General features: G+C 59.6%; 1 protein-coding gene across 6 annotated transcripts in view; it reads right to left on the bottom strand.

The window, feature by feature from the left end:
- SBNO2 (strawberry notch homolog 2) overlaps positions 1–19218 on the bottom strand; it is a 69122-nt gene that overhangs the window by 19531 nt on the left and 30373 nt on the right. For 4 of the 6 annotated variants that reach the window (XM_023192729.2, XM_023192734.2, XM_023192731.3 and 1 more), the window contains exon 5: positions 1558–1719. In XM_023192729.2, coding sequence (XP_023048497.1) covers positions 1558–1719 — 162 coding nt within the window. Of the gene's footprint in view, positions 1–1557; positions 1720–6275; positions 6509–19218 lie in introns of those variants that run through there. The other 2 variants (XM_023192732.2, XM_023192733.3) reach the window with 2 other exon arrangements.

Genomic DNA, 19218 nt, shown 5'->3' with positions numbered 1-19218 from the left:
GTGGTACCGGGCACGGCTAGAGGCTGGGGTACCTCTAGAGGTGGGCCAAAAAAAAAAAAAAAAAAAAAAAACTCAGTTTCTAACCTCCCTCTCCTTTTTTTTTTTTTAATTAACAAAACACAAACAAACAGATGCCACACGGGTTCCTGGAAGGCTGAGTCACCATTCCTGGTGGGGCTGGCGGGGCATTGGGTTTCAGATGTCCTCCTGCTGTCCACAGCAGGCCAGTCAGGCCCTGGTTTCTTTCCTCCTGCCCTGCCGAGGACCTGTGAGCTAGCTGGGAGGGCATGGGCCCCAGGCTGGGTGAAATGCCCCAGAGGGACCAGGCCTGAGCTGCCCACCGTGGCTGCCGGGTGCTCTGATGCTTCCTGCCCCGGCCCCCAAGCCCGTGAGTTCTGCTGCCCACGTTGCACCCTTCCTGAGGGCCCGGGAGAGCGGCCTATGGCTGTGAGCCCAGCAGCGTGCCAGGAGCGTGGGGAGGCTGGTGTGGGCCCTCACCGGAAGGTGCTCAGCCCCAGACGTATGTCCAACGTCTGCTCCCAAAGTCTAGAAGTTTCTCTCCTGGACAGGCCTGGATGGAGGCAGGGACTCCCCGGGCCTGGCTCCCAGCCACGCCTCCCTCACAGGACACCTCCACTGCGTGGTACCGGGCACGGCTAGAGGCTGGGGTACCTCTAGAGGTGGGCCCAAAACACCTGGGGGCCCTGCTGCCCTACAACCCCTGCTCTAGGCCTGGCCCACCCAGGTCCTCCAGGACCTTCTCGGAGGCAAACCCTAGCCCCTTAGCCCCCCAGGATAACGTCTAACTCCCCACCCTGGGACAGGATTCTGCCAACCTCGCCCTCTCAGCTCCCACCTAGCGGGGACACGGCCACTGCTGACCCAGGGCACCACGGGGCTGGCAGCCACCACAGCTCCTCCGGTCCAAGCGCTGACCCAGGGCACCACGGGGCTGGCAGCCACCACAGCTCCTCCTGCCCAAGCGCTGACCCAGGGCACCATGGGGCTGGCAGCCACCACAGCTCCTCCTGCCCAAGTGCTGACCCAGGGCACCATGGGGCTGGCAGCCACCACAGCTTCCTCCTGCCCAAGCGTTCCTCTGCCTGGACAGCCACGTTGCCTGGGCCCGCTGGGCACTGCCTCTCCAGGGGGCCTCCCTGACCACGCTTCTCTGTCCTGTCACCTTCCTGTGCTTCTCTAGACCAGGGACTCCCTGGTGCAGTGGACGTGGGGCCGGGTCCCTCGAGGGTGGGGCCATACTGGGCACTGCAGGGCGCTGGGCAGCATCCTGGGCCCCCTCAACTCCATGTCAGGAGCCCCCCCAAGATGGGGTAGCCACAGATGTCCTGGACATCGCCTTCTCCTATTCAGGACACCAGAGGACCGTCACCTAACCACCTCATCCATGACCATGGCCATGGATGGCACCGACAGTGACAGGACAGCCAGCGGTACGCAGAGTGGGGGAGACTGAGACCTCGCTGGACCCTGTGGGTCCTGGGCTGGGGAGGCCACGTTGGTGGGTCGGGGCTGTCGGGGGGCGCCGGGCGCACTGACCTTGTCGTGGGTGGAGGGGGCAGGGTTCTCATCCCAGATGGTGGACACCTGGTTGAGGCTGTCGGCCGGCAGGAAGTCGGGCGTGTCCACGATGTCCGACAGGGAGTCCACAGACGAGGAGAAGATGGAGATGTTGGAGAAGTCCTCAAAATACGAGGAATCCTGAAAGACAAGGCCAGGCCTGGTGAGGGGGGTACAGGAGACACCACAGCCCTCCACGCACTGGAGCAGGTGGGGACGGGAGACACCACGGCCCTGCACACACTGGAGCAGGTGGGGACGGGAGACGCCAAGGCCCCTCCACACACTGGAGCAGGTGGGGACGGGAGACACCACAGCCCTCCACACACTGGAGCACGTGGGGTACAGGAGACACCACAGCCCTCCACACACTGGAGCACGTGGGGACGGGAGACGCCACGGCCCTCCACACACTGGAGCAGGTGGGGACAGGAGACACCACGGCCCTCCACACACTGGAGCAGGTGGGGATGGGAGACACCACGGCCCTCCCGGGTTCAAGCAATTCTGCTTCATCCTCCCAAGAAGCTGGGGTTACAGGTGTGTGACACCATGCCCGGCTAATTTCTTTGTATTTTTACTAGAGACGGGGTTTCACCATGTTGGCCAGCCTGGTTTTGAACTCCTGACCTCAAGTGATCCGCCTGCCTCGGCATCCAAAAGTGTTGGGATTACAGGCATGAGCCACCGTATGACAGAGCAAGAGAGCGAGACTCCGTCTCAAAAAAGAAAAAAAAGAAATAAAGCAATGGGTGAGAAACACCAGCCCTCAGGGCCATGCAACACGACGTCCGACTTCTGCAGCACCTGAAAGGCAGCAATTCTGCAGGAACTCTGAGCAGCTCGGGGCTGGGGTAAGCCTGGTGCCATGCCCTGTGTGGGGGGCAGCCATGCCCAGAGGCAGGGCTCGCTATGAGGATGACGCACACACACGCACTGCCTAGCAGAGGAGATGTATGTGCATCATTTCTTTTTTTTGAGACAGAGTCTCGCATTGTCGCCGGGGCTGGAGTGCAGTGGCACAATCTCGTCTCACTGCAACCTCCGCCTCCTCGGTTTAAGCGATTCTCCTGCCTCAGCGTCCCGAGTAGCTGGGTTTACAGGCGTGCACCCCTGTGCCACCTAATTTGGAATTTTTATTTATTTATTTATTTTTTGAGACAGTCTCTCACTCTCTCGCCCAGGCTGGAATGCAGTGGCACAATCCCAGCTCACTGCACTCCGCCAGGAGTGTGCCACCACGCCCAGCTAAGTTTTGTATTTTTAGTAGAGACGGGGTTTCACCATGTTGGCCAGGCTGGTCTGAAACTCCTGACCTCAGGTGATCCACCTGCCTTGGCCTCCCAAAGTGCTAGGATTACAGGCATAAGCCATCGTGCCTGGCCTAATTCTGTATTTTCAGTAGAGATGGAGTTTCTCCATGTTGGTCAGGCTGGTCTCGAACTCCTGGTCTCAAGTGATCCGTCCACCTTGGCCTCCCAAAGTGCTGGGATTATATGCATGAGCCACCATGCCCAGCCCCATATGATGTCTCACGTCTGTAATCCCAGCACTTGGAGGCCAAGGCGGAAGATCGCTTGAGCCCAGGAGTTCAAGATCAGCCTGGACAATATGGCGAAATCCCATTTCTACTAAAAATACAAAAATTAGCTGGGTGTGGTGGCTCACGCCTGTAATCCCAGCACTCTGAGAAGTCAAGGTGGGCAGATCACCTGAGGTCAGGAGTTCAAGACCAGCCTGATCAATATGGTAAAACCCTGTCTTTACGAAAAACACAAAAATTAGCTGGGCATAGTATAGTGGTGGGTGCCTGCAATCCCAGCTACTCAGGAGGCTAAGGCAGGAGAATTGCTTGAACCCGGGAGGCGGAGGTTGCAGTGGGCTGAGATCACGCCATTGCACTCCAGCCTGGGCGACAAAGCGAGACTCCACCTCAAGAAAAACAAAGAAAAAAATCAGGCATGTCGAGGGGGTGCTGTCTCTCCCTGGGAGCTGTGAGCTCCGTCCCCCTCACCTTGCTCAGCCTTGCCCACTGCCCACCCTGTCAGACCCAAGCACCCGGGTACTGATCACTAGGGACATTCAGGAACCTGCCCCCAAACAAGAGACCCCACAGCACCCCCCAGGACAGAGGTGTTCATGCTGCCCGCCTAAGGCCCTGGGCCAGGTAGGGTGCAGCCTCCCACCCCAGGCAGGGCAGGAGCAGCCCCTCCCAGAGCCTCTGGAGGCCCCGATCGGCAGGGGTGGGGAGCAGTTCCCCTACTGAGCCCCACGAGGACCCTCTGAACACCGCCTACCCAGGTTGCAGAGGACCTGGTCACGCTGACCTGTGGCCCAGACCCTCCGTGGAAGCATTTCCTGGGCAAGGTCAGGGGCCCCTGGGTTGGTCGAGGCCCCAGCCAGGAGCGGGGGTGAGCTGCTATCGGGCCCAGAGCACCCCAGGCCTTGGTGGTGCAGGGAGCGCAGACAGAGCGGAGGGGAGCTCCCCTGACCCAAATGCGTGGGCCACACAGCGAGTCCTTCCCCGGAGCTCAGCGTGAAAAGAGGGAAGGGACCTCAGGCAGACACACCCGCCCCATGCCCTCACCAGGTGCCCTCTGCCCAACAAGACAGGACAACAGGGCCCTCCCGCCCAAGGTCCTCCTCCCAAAACTCCTGCCCCAGTCTGAGGAAACACCAGCCCGATTACTCCAGGGTGTCCACACCACCTGACCAGCCGCAGGACCACCCAGTGCATCTGAAACACAGGCCTTGAGAAACCGTCACAGCCCAGAGGGGCGTTCACCACGTGGGGCCCTGGGCAAGAAAGGACATGGGGGATACTGAGGAAATCCAAGCAAAGCGTGGGCCTCGGTAGTTAACGGTGGCGTACGCATGTTGGTTCATCAGCCGTGACAGCCACAGACGGGAGACAGAACAGCAGGGAGCCTGGGAGTGGGGACGTGGGGACTCTCTGCACTGTCCCGGCAGCTTTTCTGTCACTCTAAAACAGTTTGAAAAGTTAAAGTCAAGTCGGGCGTGGTGGCTCACGTCTGCTACTCAGGAGGCTGAGGCAGGAGGATCGCTTGAGCCCAGGTGGTCGAGGCTGCAGTGAGCTGTAATTGCGCCTCTGCATGCCAGCCTGGGAGACAGAACGAGACCCTATCTCAAAAAAAAAAAAGTCAAGTCGAGCAGGGCGTAGTGGCTCACGCCTGTAATCCTAGAGGAGCCAAGGTGAAAGGATCACTGGAGCCCAGCAGTTCAAGAGCAGCCTGAGCCACACAGCAAGACCCTATCTCCACAAACAATAGAAAAGTTAGCTGGGCATAGTAGCATGTGCCTGTAGTCCCAGTTACTCAGGAGGCCGAGATGGGAGGATTGCTTGAACCCATTCGGTGGAGGTTGCAGGGAGCTGAGATGGTGCCACTGCACACCAGCCTGGGTGATAGAACAAGTCCCTGTTCCCGAAAAAATAAACAAAAGTGGAAGTCTAATAATGAGTGGGTGCTTGCAGCTTTCAGGCTCCAAGAACGCAGCCTCGAGGTCCTGCCCTGCTCCCCGTCTGGTCCTTCCCAGCACAGGACATCCAGCCAGGAGCATGAGCCCTCCAAGCCTTCATCTTTAGCAGGTGCCCTCAGTGATTAGGGACAGGGAGACAGGGCTCCCGGGGCTGGCCCTGTTCACATGTGGGAAGCTGAACGGAGCCAGGCCAGCTCCCCTCATAGCGGCTCCGTCCTCTGCCCACATCTGGATTTGACTCCGAGCAGCCACCAGCTGACCTCAGAGACAGCCCAAGTCCCACCTGTGCCTGTGTGTCCCTCCATGGCCCCTCCAGGCCGGCCCAGGCTCCTGCATCCTCCACCACATGCCCCACCCACCCTCCAGCCTCAGCTCAGCGGACCTAGTGCCTCCCCGGGGAACCCGGGCCCCTTTGTAGTCTGCACCAAGGCCCCTCGGAGGTGACATTTGCACCCCTCACCGCCAGCGCCCAGTTCTGGGGCCCCAGGGAGGGCCGGGGCTGCCTGCTGTGGTTCCTGTCTCTGCAGCATTTCAGGAGCCCTGGGTGGAGGCGGGGAGCTGGCAGGACCTGGCTCTGCCCCATTCAAGTGCAGCAAACACAGCTCCTCCTGCCCTGGGCAGCCAACTCCAGACCTGACTCCAGAACTGACTCCAGACCTGGTGTGCTGCCCCCATCCTGTGCTCCAGGACCCATGGGGAACCACAGAGCCACAAGGATTTGCCCGCCTGCGCCACCAGAGTCAGCCCTGACCAGGCGCACCCACCCCCGCTCCCTGTGAGGGCCCCATGAGACACCCAGAGCCCCTCCACCTGAGGCTTCTCTAGAGGAAAGCCAGGGGGCCCTATCCCAGGGGCAGAAGGAGGGGGATGCAGCCCTCCCGACAGCCAATGCCACTGTCACTGAGGGCCGGATCCGGGCTGAGCCCGAGTCCCCCACTCCGCTCGGGTCCCCCAGCCTAGGCGCAGGGCGCCGCTCCCAGCCCCAAGTCCTAAATCTCTGCCTCGGAACCTTCCGGCAGATTCCCTCTCGGTGCCAGAAGAGACGGACTGGGCGGGATGGGGATTTTTGAGAGCCTGGCGGCCTCGGACTCCAGGGTGAGATTCCGGCTGCTCCGGCAGGCGGCCCGTCCTGAATGGGGGTCCTACCTCCCAGACCCCTGCCCCCAAGGGCCTTGCCCACCCTGGGAGGGGAGTGTTACCTTGTTCAGAGCCTCGAACTGCAGCCAGAACTGCAGCTGGGACATGGTCCCGGCGCTCGGGGGTCCGGGGGTCCCCCTGGAAGCGCCGCCCGGGAGCGGCTCCCTCATGACCGCGGCGGCGCTGGGGCGGACGGGGGCAGCTCTCCGCCCGGCTGCATTTGCATGTCGGTTTAGTCACGGCCGCCGGCGCCTACTTCCTCTAAGGCCGGGGCTGACTTTCAGGAAATGATGCCGGCCCTGAAAGTCAGGGCAATTACTGGCAGCGCGAGCAGAATTACTGTACGGGGCGGGTCTGCCCCGGGCGCTGTCAACACGCACCCACCCGGCCCCGCCTCAGGGCCAGCCTCCTTTGGGGCACTGGGGGACGTGCGGAGTGCCCAGGTGGGCATGTTTCCCCAGACTGCAGAGAGCTGGGGTTCGTTCCACGGTGACCAGCTGCTGTTCCTGGTGCCCCCAAACCACAGGCAGGGAAACTGAGGCCTGGACGGCCCCTTCGTCCATGCCACAGCCCCTCAGGCCGGGCCTGAATCCCCACCCTTCACCCAGTGCCCCACTCATGCCGAGCGTACCTCGGGCCCTGCTGCGCACCCCCTGGGGCTCTCCCCACCCCACCTCTGCAGGCTGAGGTCCCTGAGAAGCCCCAGCCGCGGAAGCAAAGTCCCCTCCCTGCTCTTTCCCTGCTGTCTGTGCCCAGGGGGTTCAGCGGGCCCTGTGGCCTCCCCTGACCTGGGGCTGGCAGAGGGAGAGCTGAGCGTGGGCCCCTCCTCTCCAGGCTCTGGCCAGGCCCAGCCTCGGCCCCCTTGGCACAGCAGCGCGGGAACAAGTGGTAGGATCCTGGGAAAAGCACGTTCTTGCTTTGGTAGGAAACCAAGCGGCAATGATGCACTTGCCGGGGCAACCCTGGGCCGTGAACCCGCCAGCGGCCCGGCCACACGCTCGCCCGCACCGTGGGGACCTCGCCCAGGCATCACAGGGGCCCAGACACCGCGGGGCACACACCGATGGGCCACCCCACTGAGCCACAGGCGGTCATTCTCGGTGTCCGTGAAGGAGCTGGGGAGGCCCCAGGGCCAGAGGGGATGGGAGGACGGCCAGGCTGTGGAGGGGACGGGCCCCATCTGCCTGCGCTCAGCGACTGACGCGGCAGCGGCTGCATTTCCACGAGACTGTGGCCGAGACCGCGCAGGTGGCCACGGCTCCTCCTCTGTGAGGGGAGGAAGGGCCGGGCCCTGTGGCCAGGGGCCCCCGGGAAGACGGAAACTGCACCCCGAGAGGCCGGAGGAGCCCGTGGCTGGGCGGGAGGGGTCGGGACAGTTCTGGGCTCATAGGACCCCGGCCAGGGCTCTGAGGGGAGAGTGGGACCCAGGCCTCAAAACCTGCGCACTCCGCCCCCTCGGGCTCACCCTGTTCTAGACCCTGAGGCCCTGCGCCAGCCCGTGGGGCCCCGCAACCACGCACCAGCAGCAGCCGAGGCTGGCGCAGACCGTCGTCCACACCCCCTGCCGCAACCCATCACCTCCTGGAAGCGGGGCGACAACACGAGTCCGTACAGCTGGAGCGAGGGGCCCGCCAATGGAAACCAACCAATGAAAAACAAACTCACGGAGCGGCTCAACCCAGCAGCCAATCACAGCCACCACCACAACCCAGCAGCTAATCACAGCCACGGCTCAACCCAGCAGCCAATCACAGCCACCGCTCAACCCAGCAGCCAATCACAGCCACCGCTCAACCCAGCAGCCAATCACAGCCACCGCTCAACCCAGCAGCCAACCCCAGCCACCACTCAACCCAGCAGCCAATCCCAGCCACCGCTCAACCCAACAGCCAATCCCAGCCACCGCTCAACCCAACAGCCAATCACAGCCACCCCAGAGGCTGCTCCACACCAGCTCCACGCAAAAAGCCCACAAGCACAAGTGCTGCTGAGGACGCCCGGCAACCGCTTGGGAACCGTCCTGCAGTTCCTCAAAGAGGCGAATAGGGAGTAACAGTTAACAGTTAACCAGCAGCTGCACTCCCAGGTGCCATCAAGGAGGACCCACAGCCCACGGGTGGACCCACAGCCCACGGGTGGACCCACAGCTCACAGGACCCACAGCCCATGGGTGGACCCACAGCTCACAAGACCCACAGCCCACGGGTGGACCCACAGCTCACAGGACCCACAGCTCATGGGTGGACCCACAGCCCACAGGTGGACCCACAGCCCATGGTGGACCCACAGCTCACAGGACCCACAGCCCACGGGTGGACCCACAGCTCACAAGACCCACAGCCCACGGGTGGACCCACAGCTCACAGGACCCACAGCTCACGGGTGGACCCACAGCCCACAGGTGGACCCACAGCCCACGGTGGACCCACAGCTCACAGGACCCACAGCCCACGGTGGACCCACAGTTCACAGGTGGCCCCACAACCACAGGACCCACAGCTACAAGACCCACAGCTCACGGGTGGACCCACAGCTCACAGGATCCACAGCCCACGGGTGGACCCACAGCCCACGGGTGGACCCACAGCTCACAGGTGGACCCACAGCCAGACGACCCACAGCCCATGGGTGGACCCACAGCTCACAGGTGGACCCATAGCCATAGGACCCACAGCCCACGGGTGGACCCACAGCTCACAGGTGGACTCACAGCCAGAGAACCCACAGCTCACAGGAACCACAGCTCATGGGAGGACCCACAGCCCACAGGACCCACAGCTCATGGGAGGACCCAGAGCTCACGGGACCACAGCTCCTGGGGGACCCACAGCTCACGGGACCCACAGCTCACAGGTGGACCCACAGCTCACGGGTGGACCCACAGCTCACAGGACCCACAGCTCATGGGTGGACCCACAGCTCACGACAGCCTGGCTCCCGCAGCGTGGTCACCCACGGAGGAACAGGGTCAGCACAGTGAGGCCATCCACGCACTGGAATACAACCCAGCCATGAAAAGGAGCAAGGCTCTGACCCAGGCCACAGCACGGATGCACCTTGAAGATGTCACACTCAGTGAGAGACACCAAACACAGAAGGCCACGCAGCGTGTGAGGCTGTTTCTATGAAATGTCCTGTTCTGGACAGGAATCCACACAGACAGGAAAAGCATTCGGGTTACCAGGGGAGGGGGATGGGCCGGGAGTGACAGCTGATGGGAACGGGGCTTCCTGTGGGGTGATGGAATGTTCTGGAACTAGACAGAGGTGGTGGTTGCACAACTCTGTGAATATGCTTTTTTAAAGTGTGGATTTGGGCTAGGCGCAGTGGCTTATGTCTGTAATCCCAGCACTTCGGGAGGCTGAGGTGGGCGGATCAGGAGGTCAGGAGTTAGAGATCAGCCTGGCCAACATGGTGAAACCCCGTGTCTACTAAAAATGCAAAAATTAGCCAGGCGTGGTGGTGTGCACCTGTAATCCCAGCTACTCGGGAGGCTGGGGCAGGATAATTGCTTGAACCTGGAGACAGAGGTTACAGTGAGCTGAAATCGCGCCACTGCACTCTAGCCTGGGCGACAGAGCAAGACTGTTTCAAAAAAAAAAAAAAAAAAAAGGTGGATTGGGCCAAGTGTGGTGGCTCACACCTGCCATCCCAGTGCTTTGGGAAGCTGAGGTAAGCGAACAGCTTGAGTCCAAGAGTTCAAAACCAGCCCGGGCAACATATTGAGATCCCATCTCCACAAAAAATACAAAAACCAGGCCGGGCGCGGTGGCTCAAGCCTGTAATCCCAGCACTTTGGGAGGCCGAGAAGGGCGGATCACGAGGTCAGGAGATCGAAACCATCCTGGCTAACACGGTGAAACCCCGTCTCTACTAAAAAATAGGAAAAACTAGCCGGGCGAGGTGGCGGTCGCCTGTAGTCCCAGCTACTCGGGAGGCTGAGGCAGGAGAATGGCGTGAACCCGGGAGGCGGAGCTTGCAGTGAGCCGAGATCGCGCCACTGCACTCCAGCCTGGGCGACAGAGCGAGACTCTGTCTCAAAAAAAAAAAAAAAAAAAAAAAATACAAAAACCAGCTGGGCATGGCGGCAGGCACCTGTGCTCCCAGCTGCTCAGGAGGCCATGGCAGGAGAAATCACTTGAGCTAGGCTAGGGAGGTGGAGGCTGCAATAAGCTATGATCACTTCACTGCACTCCAGCCTGGGCAACAGAGCAAAACACTGACTCAGACAAATAAATAAAGTGGACTTTATGGTATGTGAATTTTGTCTCAGTTTTTAAAACACCTGGAAAGCAGTGAAACAGGAAGAACGAGCAGAGACTCTGACTTGCTCCCCAGGCCCCAGTGTGACAGCGCAGGCCAGGGTCCCTGGAGCAGGTCAGGCTGAAGATACGGTGCACTGCATGGGGACCTGCTGGGCACTACCCCCACCCACCTCTGGGACCCCGTGCTCGGCCCTGGGCTCCCGTTGCCTGGTCTCTCCCTCCGCCTCTGTCCAGGGTGCACCCCTCACTGACCGGTCCCGTGGCAAGGCTGAACGAGGGCTCCATGTAAGCCTGGCTGAGTGCCCGCTACCCCAGCCCTCACAAGAACCCTGCACCGCAGGTGACGGGGCCCTGCGTTACAGTGAGGGAAAGAGGCCACGGGGATGGGAGGGGACTGGGGGGCAGACAGAGAAGAGTCTTCCAGGTGGTCGTGGCACAGGTGGCACTTCCTGGACACTGCCGGTCTCTGGGGGCTGGGAGAAGGGCCCCTCTGCAGGCCTGGTCACTACAGTGCCCCGTGCAGAGCTGAACTGTATCCTCAAAATGGTGTGATCGTGTCCTGGCCCCTGGAAGCTGTGTGTGTGGCCTTATTTGGGAATCTGATCCTCGCAGATGTGAGTGGTTAAAAAAAAAAAAGGCCGCGCTGGCCGAGGGGGTGATCCCTGCCTGGTATCCTCATACAAAGGAGACACAGTCCCGGGGAGGAGGCCATGGGACATGGAGGCAGAGATCCCAGCCGTGTGGCCACAGCCAGGGGATGCCCGGATCGCCCAGATGCTGGAGGGGTGGGAAGGAACACGGCCCTGTCCACACCTTGACTTTGGACTTCCGGGCTCCAGGGCTGGGAGGCGACAGAGTCCTGGCCTTTGAAGCTGTGTGTGCTGCTTCCTCACAGCAGTCCTGGGAGGCTGGCACGGCTCCCCAGGAAACTGGGCTCCCTTCTGTCAGGCTCCCGGCCAGGTGCCTGGTGTGGGCCCTGGGGTTGCTGCCTCAGTGCCTCCTGGCACTGCAGCTGGGCAGGGCCGAACCCTGGCACAAAAAGGAAAAAAGGACTCAGCTTCCTGCTGAGTCTCCCTCTCTAAAGCTGTCTGTGGGCGGCTCTGCAGGCCCCTCCTGCACCTGCCAGGCCCTGGGTGAGGCTCCTCCTCCCAGGGGATGTGGCCTCAGCACAGATCAGGGGACAGAGGTGGCTCTTCTTGGCCTTGTCTGGGTGTGAACCAAAGGCTTCCTGTAAGAAATCCCTCTCTCCCTCTCTCTCCCTCGCTCCCCCATCTCTCTCGCTCTCTTTTTTGCCCAATGCCAGTAACTGTGGAGGCTCCGTGGTGCCGGGTGGGCTGAGGCCTCCGACCCCTGCTAAAACGCATCTGCGGAACAGTCAATGCCGCCTGCCTCCCTGCCTGAAAGCAGCCAGTGTGCAAAGCGCTTTTCTGAGCCGTGAGCTCATCTCAAGCTTCCCAGAAGCCCCCGGGCTGCCAGGCAGAGAGTGTTGTTACCGGACGGCTGCGTTCCCAAGGGTCCCTGCAGCCCCACGGGGAACCGGGGTGGACGCCCGGCACGTGAAAATGTCCTCACAGGACAGGTGGTGGGCAGCGGGGCAGCGCCTGGGGAACAGGGATGGGCGGTGGGCACCGAGAGCCCCAGGAGCCCAGCAGAGATGCGAGGGGCCTGGGTGATGTTGGGAGGGTCAGGGAACACCCCCACCCCGGGAACAGGCGGCAAGGGATGGGCGAGGGGCAGCGAGGCAGGTGAGCAGGACCTGGGGAATGGCCTTTGCAGGGCACAAGCCGGGGAGAGGCTCGGGCTGGGGTGCAGTGGGGAAGAGCCCAGAAGAGGCGCCGGGGGCTGCCCTGGGGGATGCTCACCCCACGCAGGAACGGGCGCCTGAGAGCCTGGGGGCGGAGCCGCGACACTGGGCTGGCCTGGAGCAGGGGACCCATGGAAGGCTCCGGACGCAGAGCGTGGGCTGCAGCACCGAGGGCCCCTCATGCTCGAGCAGGACCCCAGCAACCCCCCAGCCAGACCAGTCATTCCTGGAACACACACACGGACCTGCATATGGATGCTGCTGACAGCGATTCACAATGTCAACCCACACCTACTCCTGGGCATGAGCCCGAGAAACGAAAACCTGTCCACACGGAGGTTTGCACGCATGCTCACGGCAGCACAACTCATGACGGCCACGGGTGGAAGCAGCACAAGTGTCCATCACAGACACACGGACAGACACAGTGTGCCTTCCACATGTCCATCACACACAGACACGGTGGGCCTCCGCACGTCCCTCACGGACAGACACGGTGGGGCCCATTCATGTGCCAGAACACGGCTCAGCCATAATCAGGAGCCAGGATCTGACCCAGCCACAGTTCAGATGCACCTTGAGGATGTCACGCTCAGTGAGAGATGCCAGATGCAGGAGGCCACGCAGCGTGTGATCCCATTTCTATGAAATGTGCAGGACAGGCCAAGCCACAGAAACAGGAAGGGAACGTGTGAGCGCCGGGTCTGGGGAGGGACAGGGAGTAATGGCTGACGGGGACGGGGCCTCCTCTAGGGAGACAATGATCTGGAATTAGAATTACAGGATGATGGCTGAACGGCTCTGGACTTCGTAACAGCCACAGCATCGTTCACTTAGATAGAAATGGGGACTTTTGGCAGGGCGCGGTGGCTCAAGCCTGTAATCCCAGCACTTTGGGAGGCCGAGATGGGCGGATCACGAGGTCAGGAGATCGAGACCATCCTGGCTAACACGGTGAAACCCCGTCTCTACTAAAAAATACAAAAAACTAGCCGGGCGAGGTGGCGGCGCCTGTAGTCCCAGCTACTCGGAGGCTGAGGCTGGAGAATGGCGTAAACCCGGGAGGCGGAGCTTGCAGTGAGCTGAGATCCGGCCACTGCACTCCAGCCCGGGAGACAGAGCGAGACTCCGTCTCAAAAAAAAAAAAAAGAAATGGGGACTTTTCTGTAACATGAACTGAGTCTCAACTGAAAATAAAAAAGGGGCAGCGTGCAGTGGTTCACACCTATAATCCCAGCACTTTGGGAGGCCGAGGTGGGCGGATCACCTGAGGTCAGGAGTTTGAGACCAGCCTGGCCAACATGGTGAAACCCCATCTCTACTAAAACTACAAAAATTAGCCAGGCGTGGTGTCGCGTGCCTGTAGTCCCAGCTACTCGGGAGGCTGAGGCTGGAGAATCGCTTGAACCCAGGAGGCGGAGGTTGCAGTGAGCTGAGATAGCGCCACTGCACCCCAGCCTGGGAGACAGAGTGAGACTTTTGTCTCAAAAATAAATAAATATGGTGGGCGCCTGTAATCCCAGCTACTCAGGAGGCTGAGTCAGGAGAATCACTTGAACACGGGAGGCAGAGGTTGCCATAAGCCGAGATAGATCACGCCATTGCACTCCAGCTTAGGCACTAAAAGCAAAACATCATCTCAAAAACGACGACGACAAAACAACAACAACAAAATGAGAGAAAGAGAAGAGACAAGAAAGAGAGAGAGGCCAGGCACGGTGGCTCACGCCTGTAATCCCAGCACTTTGGGAGGCCGAGGCGGGCGGATCGTGAGGTCAAGAGATTGAGACCATCCTGGCTAACATGGTGAAACCCCGTCTCTACTAAAAATACAAAAAAATTAGCTGGGCGTGGTGGGCGCCTGTAGTCCCAGCTTCTCAGGAGGCTGAGGCAGGAGAATGGCATGAACCCGGGAGGCAGAGCTTGCAGTGAGCCGTGATCGTGCCACCGCACTCCAGCCTGGGCGACTGAGCAAGAAGACTCCATCAAGAAAGAAAGAAAGAAAGAGAGAGAGAGAGAGAGAAAGAAAGAAAGAAAGAAAAGAAAGAAAAGAAAGGAAGGAAGGAAGGAAAGAAGGAAGGAAGAAAGGAAGGGAGGAAGGGAAGGAAAGGAAAGGAAGAAAGAAAGAGAGAAAGAAAGAGACAAGAAAGAGAGAGAGAGAAAGAAAGGAAGAAACGAAGAAAGAAAGAAAATAAAGAAGGAATGTAGGCTGGGCGCGGTGGCTCACGCCTGTAATCCCAGCCGAGGCGCGCCACCGCACTCCAGCCTGGGCGACTGAGCAAGAAGACAAGAAAGAAAGAAAGAGAGAAAGAAAAAGAGAAAGAAAGAGAGAGAAAGAAAGAAAGAGAGAGAGAGAGAGAAAGAAAGAAAGAAAGAAAGAAAGAAAGAAAGAAAGAAAGAAAGACAAAGAGAGAGAGAGAAAGAAAGAAAGAAAATGAAGGAATGTAGGCTGGGCGCGGTAGCTCACGCCTGTAATCCCAGCCGAGGCGGGTGGATCACGAGGTCAGGAGATCGAGACCAGCCTGGCTAACATGGTGAAACCCCTTGTCCACTAAAAAATACAAAACATTGCCGGGCGCAGTGGCTCAAGCCTGTAATCCCAGCACTTTGGGAGGCCGAGACGGGCGGATCACGAGGTCAGGAGATCGAGACCACACTGGCTAACACGGTGAAACCCCGTCTCTACTAAAAACTACAAAAAAACTATCCGGGCGAGGTGGCGGCGCCTGTAGTCCCAGCTACCAGGGAGGCTGAGGCAGGAGAATGGTGGGAACCCGGGAGGCGGAACTTGCAGTGAGCTGAGATCCGGCCACAGCACTCCAGCCTGGGTGACACAGCGAGACTCCGTCTCAAAAAAAAAACAAAACAAAACATTAGCTGGGAGTGGTGGCGGGCGCCTGTAGTCCCAGCTACTCGGGAAGCTAAGGCAGGAGAATGGCGTGAACCCGGGAGGCAGAGGTTGCAGTGAGCCGGGATCACGCCACTGCACCCTAGCCTGGGCGACAGAATGAGACTCCGTCTCAATAAAAAAAGGAAAGAATGCAGAGCCACATGTCCACAGAACCACAGCCCACCTGCAAAACGCGGCGGGAGGCCCCACCAGGACACACGGGACTGAGCCATCACCCACCAGGGACGCTGGGCCTGAGGACTTCGCGCCAACCTGGAGACGGAAGGGCTGAGCAGAAGTGAGGGGGGCCCTTCCTCCGAGCAGGGTGGCTGGAGGGCCAGGCAAGGCACACGTAACATCCCGTGAGCCCCGCGGCCCACGGGGGATGCCGGCAGCACGGAAAACAGCAGCAGCATCTGGCGCAGTGTGAGCCCCAGGGGCAGGGGTGGGGAGCAGGCGGAGAGCGGGGAGGGAGTAGGGGTCCCACACAGCCCCGGTTGTCAGCAGGAGAAGGCACACGGAACACAGATGGACGCAGCAGGGATGCCCACAGGCAGGACCCACAGGTGGAGGCTGCTGACCCCGCCCCAGGCAGGACCAGCCTCTGCACAGCCTTGAGTCCTCCCCCAGGCTGGGAGAAACAGGAACCAGATGGTGAAGGAACTCCGTCCTGGCCAAGCGGCCAAAGTTACCACGATCAGCACAATACACGCCACGCCAGGCACTCCGATCCATGCTGTGGTGTGTACGGTGCTGTCTGTGGGATTCCTCCATTCGGTCAGGAGACAACCCCAGACAAAACCAATGGAGAGGCACTCTGGAGGAGATGCACTCTGGAAAAGTGCCTCTTTGGGGAAAGTGCGGAGGCTGCCGACACCCCAGGTCCAGCCCGGTCACCGGTGCTGTGCGAGGTCAGTGTCCACTCCACAGCCAGGCTTCTGTGAGACAGTGACACTCGGGGGCCGGGTGGGGGCTGTTCCAGAGCTCTTGGTTCTTGCAACTTTTTTGTTTTTTTTTTTGGACACAGAGTCACACTCTGTCACCCAGGCTGGAGTGCCGTGGCACGATCTCAGCTCCCTGCAACCTCTGCCTCCCGAGATCAGGGAATTCTCCTGCCTCAGCCTCCCAAGTAGCTGGGATTACAGGTGGGCGCCACCATGCTCAGCTAAGTTTTGTATTTTTAGTAGAGACGGGGTTTAGCCATGTTGGCCAGGATGGTCTCAAACTCCTGAGTTCAGGTGATCTGCCTACCTTGTCCTCATAAAGTGCTAGGATTATAAGCGTGAACTACTGTGCCTGGCCTGCAAATCTAATTTTTAATGTTGTATAGAGATGAGGTCTCACTATGTTGCCCAGTCTGGATCCACGTGTCCATCAGACAAAAACAGCGGGGCCCTCCCACATATCCATCACGGACACACGGACACACAGACACAGGGACACACGGACACAGGGACACACGGACACAGGGACACACGGACACACGGATGGACACACGGACACGGACACAGGGACACACGAACACACAGATGGACACACAGACACAGGGACACACGGACGGACACATGGACATATGGACAGACACACGGACACACACAACGGACCTTCCACTGGAACTCCCAGGCTCAAGCGATCCTCAGGCCTCAGCCTCCCAAGTAGCTGGGACTACAGGCTTGCACCACCATGCCCAGCTAATTTTTTTCTCTCTTTTTTTTTTTTTTTTTTTTTTCTGAGATGGAGTCTTGCTCTGCAGCCCTGGCTGCAGTGGAGTGACTCGTACTCGGCTCACTGCAACCTCCTGCTCCTGGGTTCAAGCGATTCTCCTGCCTCAGTCTCCTGAGTAGCTGGAATTACAGGCACACACCACCATGCCCAGCTGTTTTATATATTTTTTTTAGTAGAGACAGGGTTTCAACTTGTTGGTCAGGCTGGTCTCCAACTCCTGACCTCATGATCCGCCTGCCTCGGACTCTCAAAGTGCTGGGATTACAGGCATGAGCCACTGCGCCCGGCCATTTTTTCTCTTTTTAATACAGATAGGGTATCGCAGCCTGGTCTCAAAACCCTAGGCTCCAGGAGTCCTCCCGCCTCGGCCTCCCAAAGTGCTGGGATCACAGGCGTGAGCCACTGAGCCCAGCCCTGACTCAAACATGACCTCCTGCACTCCCAGGGGCAGAATTTCCCAGGCACAGTGGCCCTGCTCGGGGTCTGTCAAGACCGCCAGGGGAGCCACAATCAACTCGCCCCTCAATGATCTCCCTCTCCAGGATCAACCCTCCCCTCAATGGCCTCCCTCCCCACCATCAACCCACCCCTCAGTGGCCTCCCTCCCCAGGCCTTGAGGGCTCTCCAGCAGAACCAACAGTGCTGCAGAGTCCACTGGCCCCAGGGAACTGCCCAGGTGCATGGCTCATCTGCTTTCTCTTGTTGCTTTGGCTGCCAGGAAACTCAGGGCTCAGGTGTATTCATAGTTACCAGCTAGATCACCTTAGGTCGGCAGTTCGAGACCAGCCTGGCCAACATGGTGAGACCCCCGTCTCTACTAAAAACACAAAAATTAGCCAGGCATGGTGGCACACACATGTAATTCCAGCCTCTCAGGAAACTGAGGCAGCAGAATGGCTCAAACTCGGGAGGCAGAGGTTGCAGTGAGCTGAGATTGTACCATGGCTGCAATCCCAGCACTTTGGGAGGCTGAGAGGGAGGGGCAGATCACCTGAGGTCAGGAGCTCAAGACCAGCCTAGCCAACACGGCGAAACCTCGTCTCTACTGAAAATATAAAAATTAGCTGGGCGTGGTGGCGCATAGCTTAATCCCAGCTACTTGGAAGGCTGAGGCAGGAGAATAGCTTGAACCCGGGAGGTGGAGGTTGCAGTGAGCCGAGATGGTGCCACTGCACTCCAGCCTGGGCGACAGAGCGAGGCTCCATCTCAAAAAAAAAAAAATGTAGTGACCAGCTGGCTCGTTATGGCCTGTGGGGTTTTACATTCACCCTCACCCCCAGTCCAGCAAGAGGTTCTCCCTATCAATCCCTTGTGGTTTATACCACAGCAAGAAACATCTGCAGGGAATGCACCTGTGCCACAGACCACACGATGGCTTTGAATGGTGCCTCCATTTACCCTCACTCCCGTGAAAAGCTACTGTCAACCTCAAGGCTCCAACAAGCTGAATGTGGTGGCTCATGCCTGTAATCCCCATGCTTTGGGAGGCCCAGGCAGGAGAATCGCTTGAGCCCAGAAGTTTGAGAGCAGCCTGGGCAAAGCAGTGAGACCTCATTTCCACAAAACATACAAAATTAGCTGGGTGTGGTGGTGCGTGCCTGTGGCCCCAGCTACTGGGGAAGCTGAGGTGGGGGCATGGCTTGAGCCCAGGTGGAGGCTGCAGTAAGCCGAGATTGCACCACTGCACTCCAGCCTGGGCGACAGAGCCAGACCCTGTCTCTAAAAATAAAAACTAAAAAAACATATAAATGAAACACGCACTTATCCTCTCATAGCCTGGAGGGCAGAAGTTGTAACGTCAAGGCCACGTGGGCAGGGCAGGTCCCTCCTGGGGGCTCCAGGGGGAAAACCCAGTTCCCGCCTTTCCCAGTGTCCAGAGGCGCCTGCATCCCTTGGCTTGGGGCCCCTTCCTCCCGCTTCACAGCCACAGTGCAGCCTCTTCCCGTCTCTCTCTGGCTCTCACCCTCCCGCCTCCTCTCGTGAGGGCCCTGTGAGGACACTGGGCCTCCAGGTCACCCAGGATGCTCTCCCGTCTGAGGTCTGTCACTCAGTCCCATCTGCCATGAAAGGCAACATGACGACAGGTCCTGGGGATCAGGATGGGGACGTCTTGGGGGCTGTAATAGTGCAGCCAGCATGGTTTCCTCAGGTCTGAGTCGGGAGCAGAGGCTTCTGTAGCGGGCTGGGCTGCGCTGTGGGGCCACGGTGTGAAGGGCCTCGAATGCCAGGCTCAGGTCTGGACTCCCTCCTGTCTCCCCAGAACCACATGGCCCAGCCCACAGGCCTGGGCTGACTCACACCCGTCCCGTCCCACACTCGGC

The sequence above is a fragment of the Piliocolobus tephrosceles genome, chromosome 21 (genome assembly GCF_002776525.5).
Source record: "Piliocolobus tephrosceles isolate RC106 chromosome 21, ASM277652v3, whole genome shotgun sequence".
Classification (NCBI taxonomy): Eukaryota; Metazoa; Chordata; class Mammalia; order Primates; family Cercopithecidae; genus Piliocolobus; species Piliocolobus tephrosceles.
Note: the sequence above shows the minus strand (reverse complement) of the source record. Positions and strands in the feature narration are given on the sequence as shown.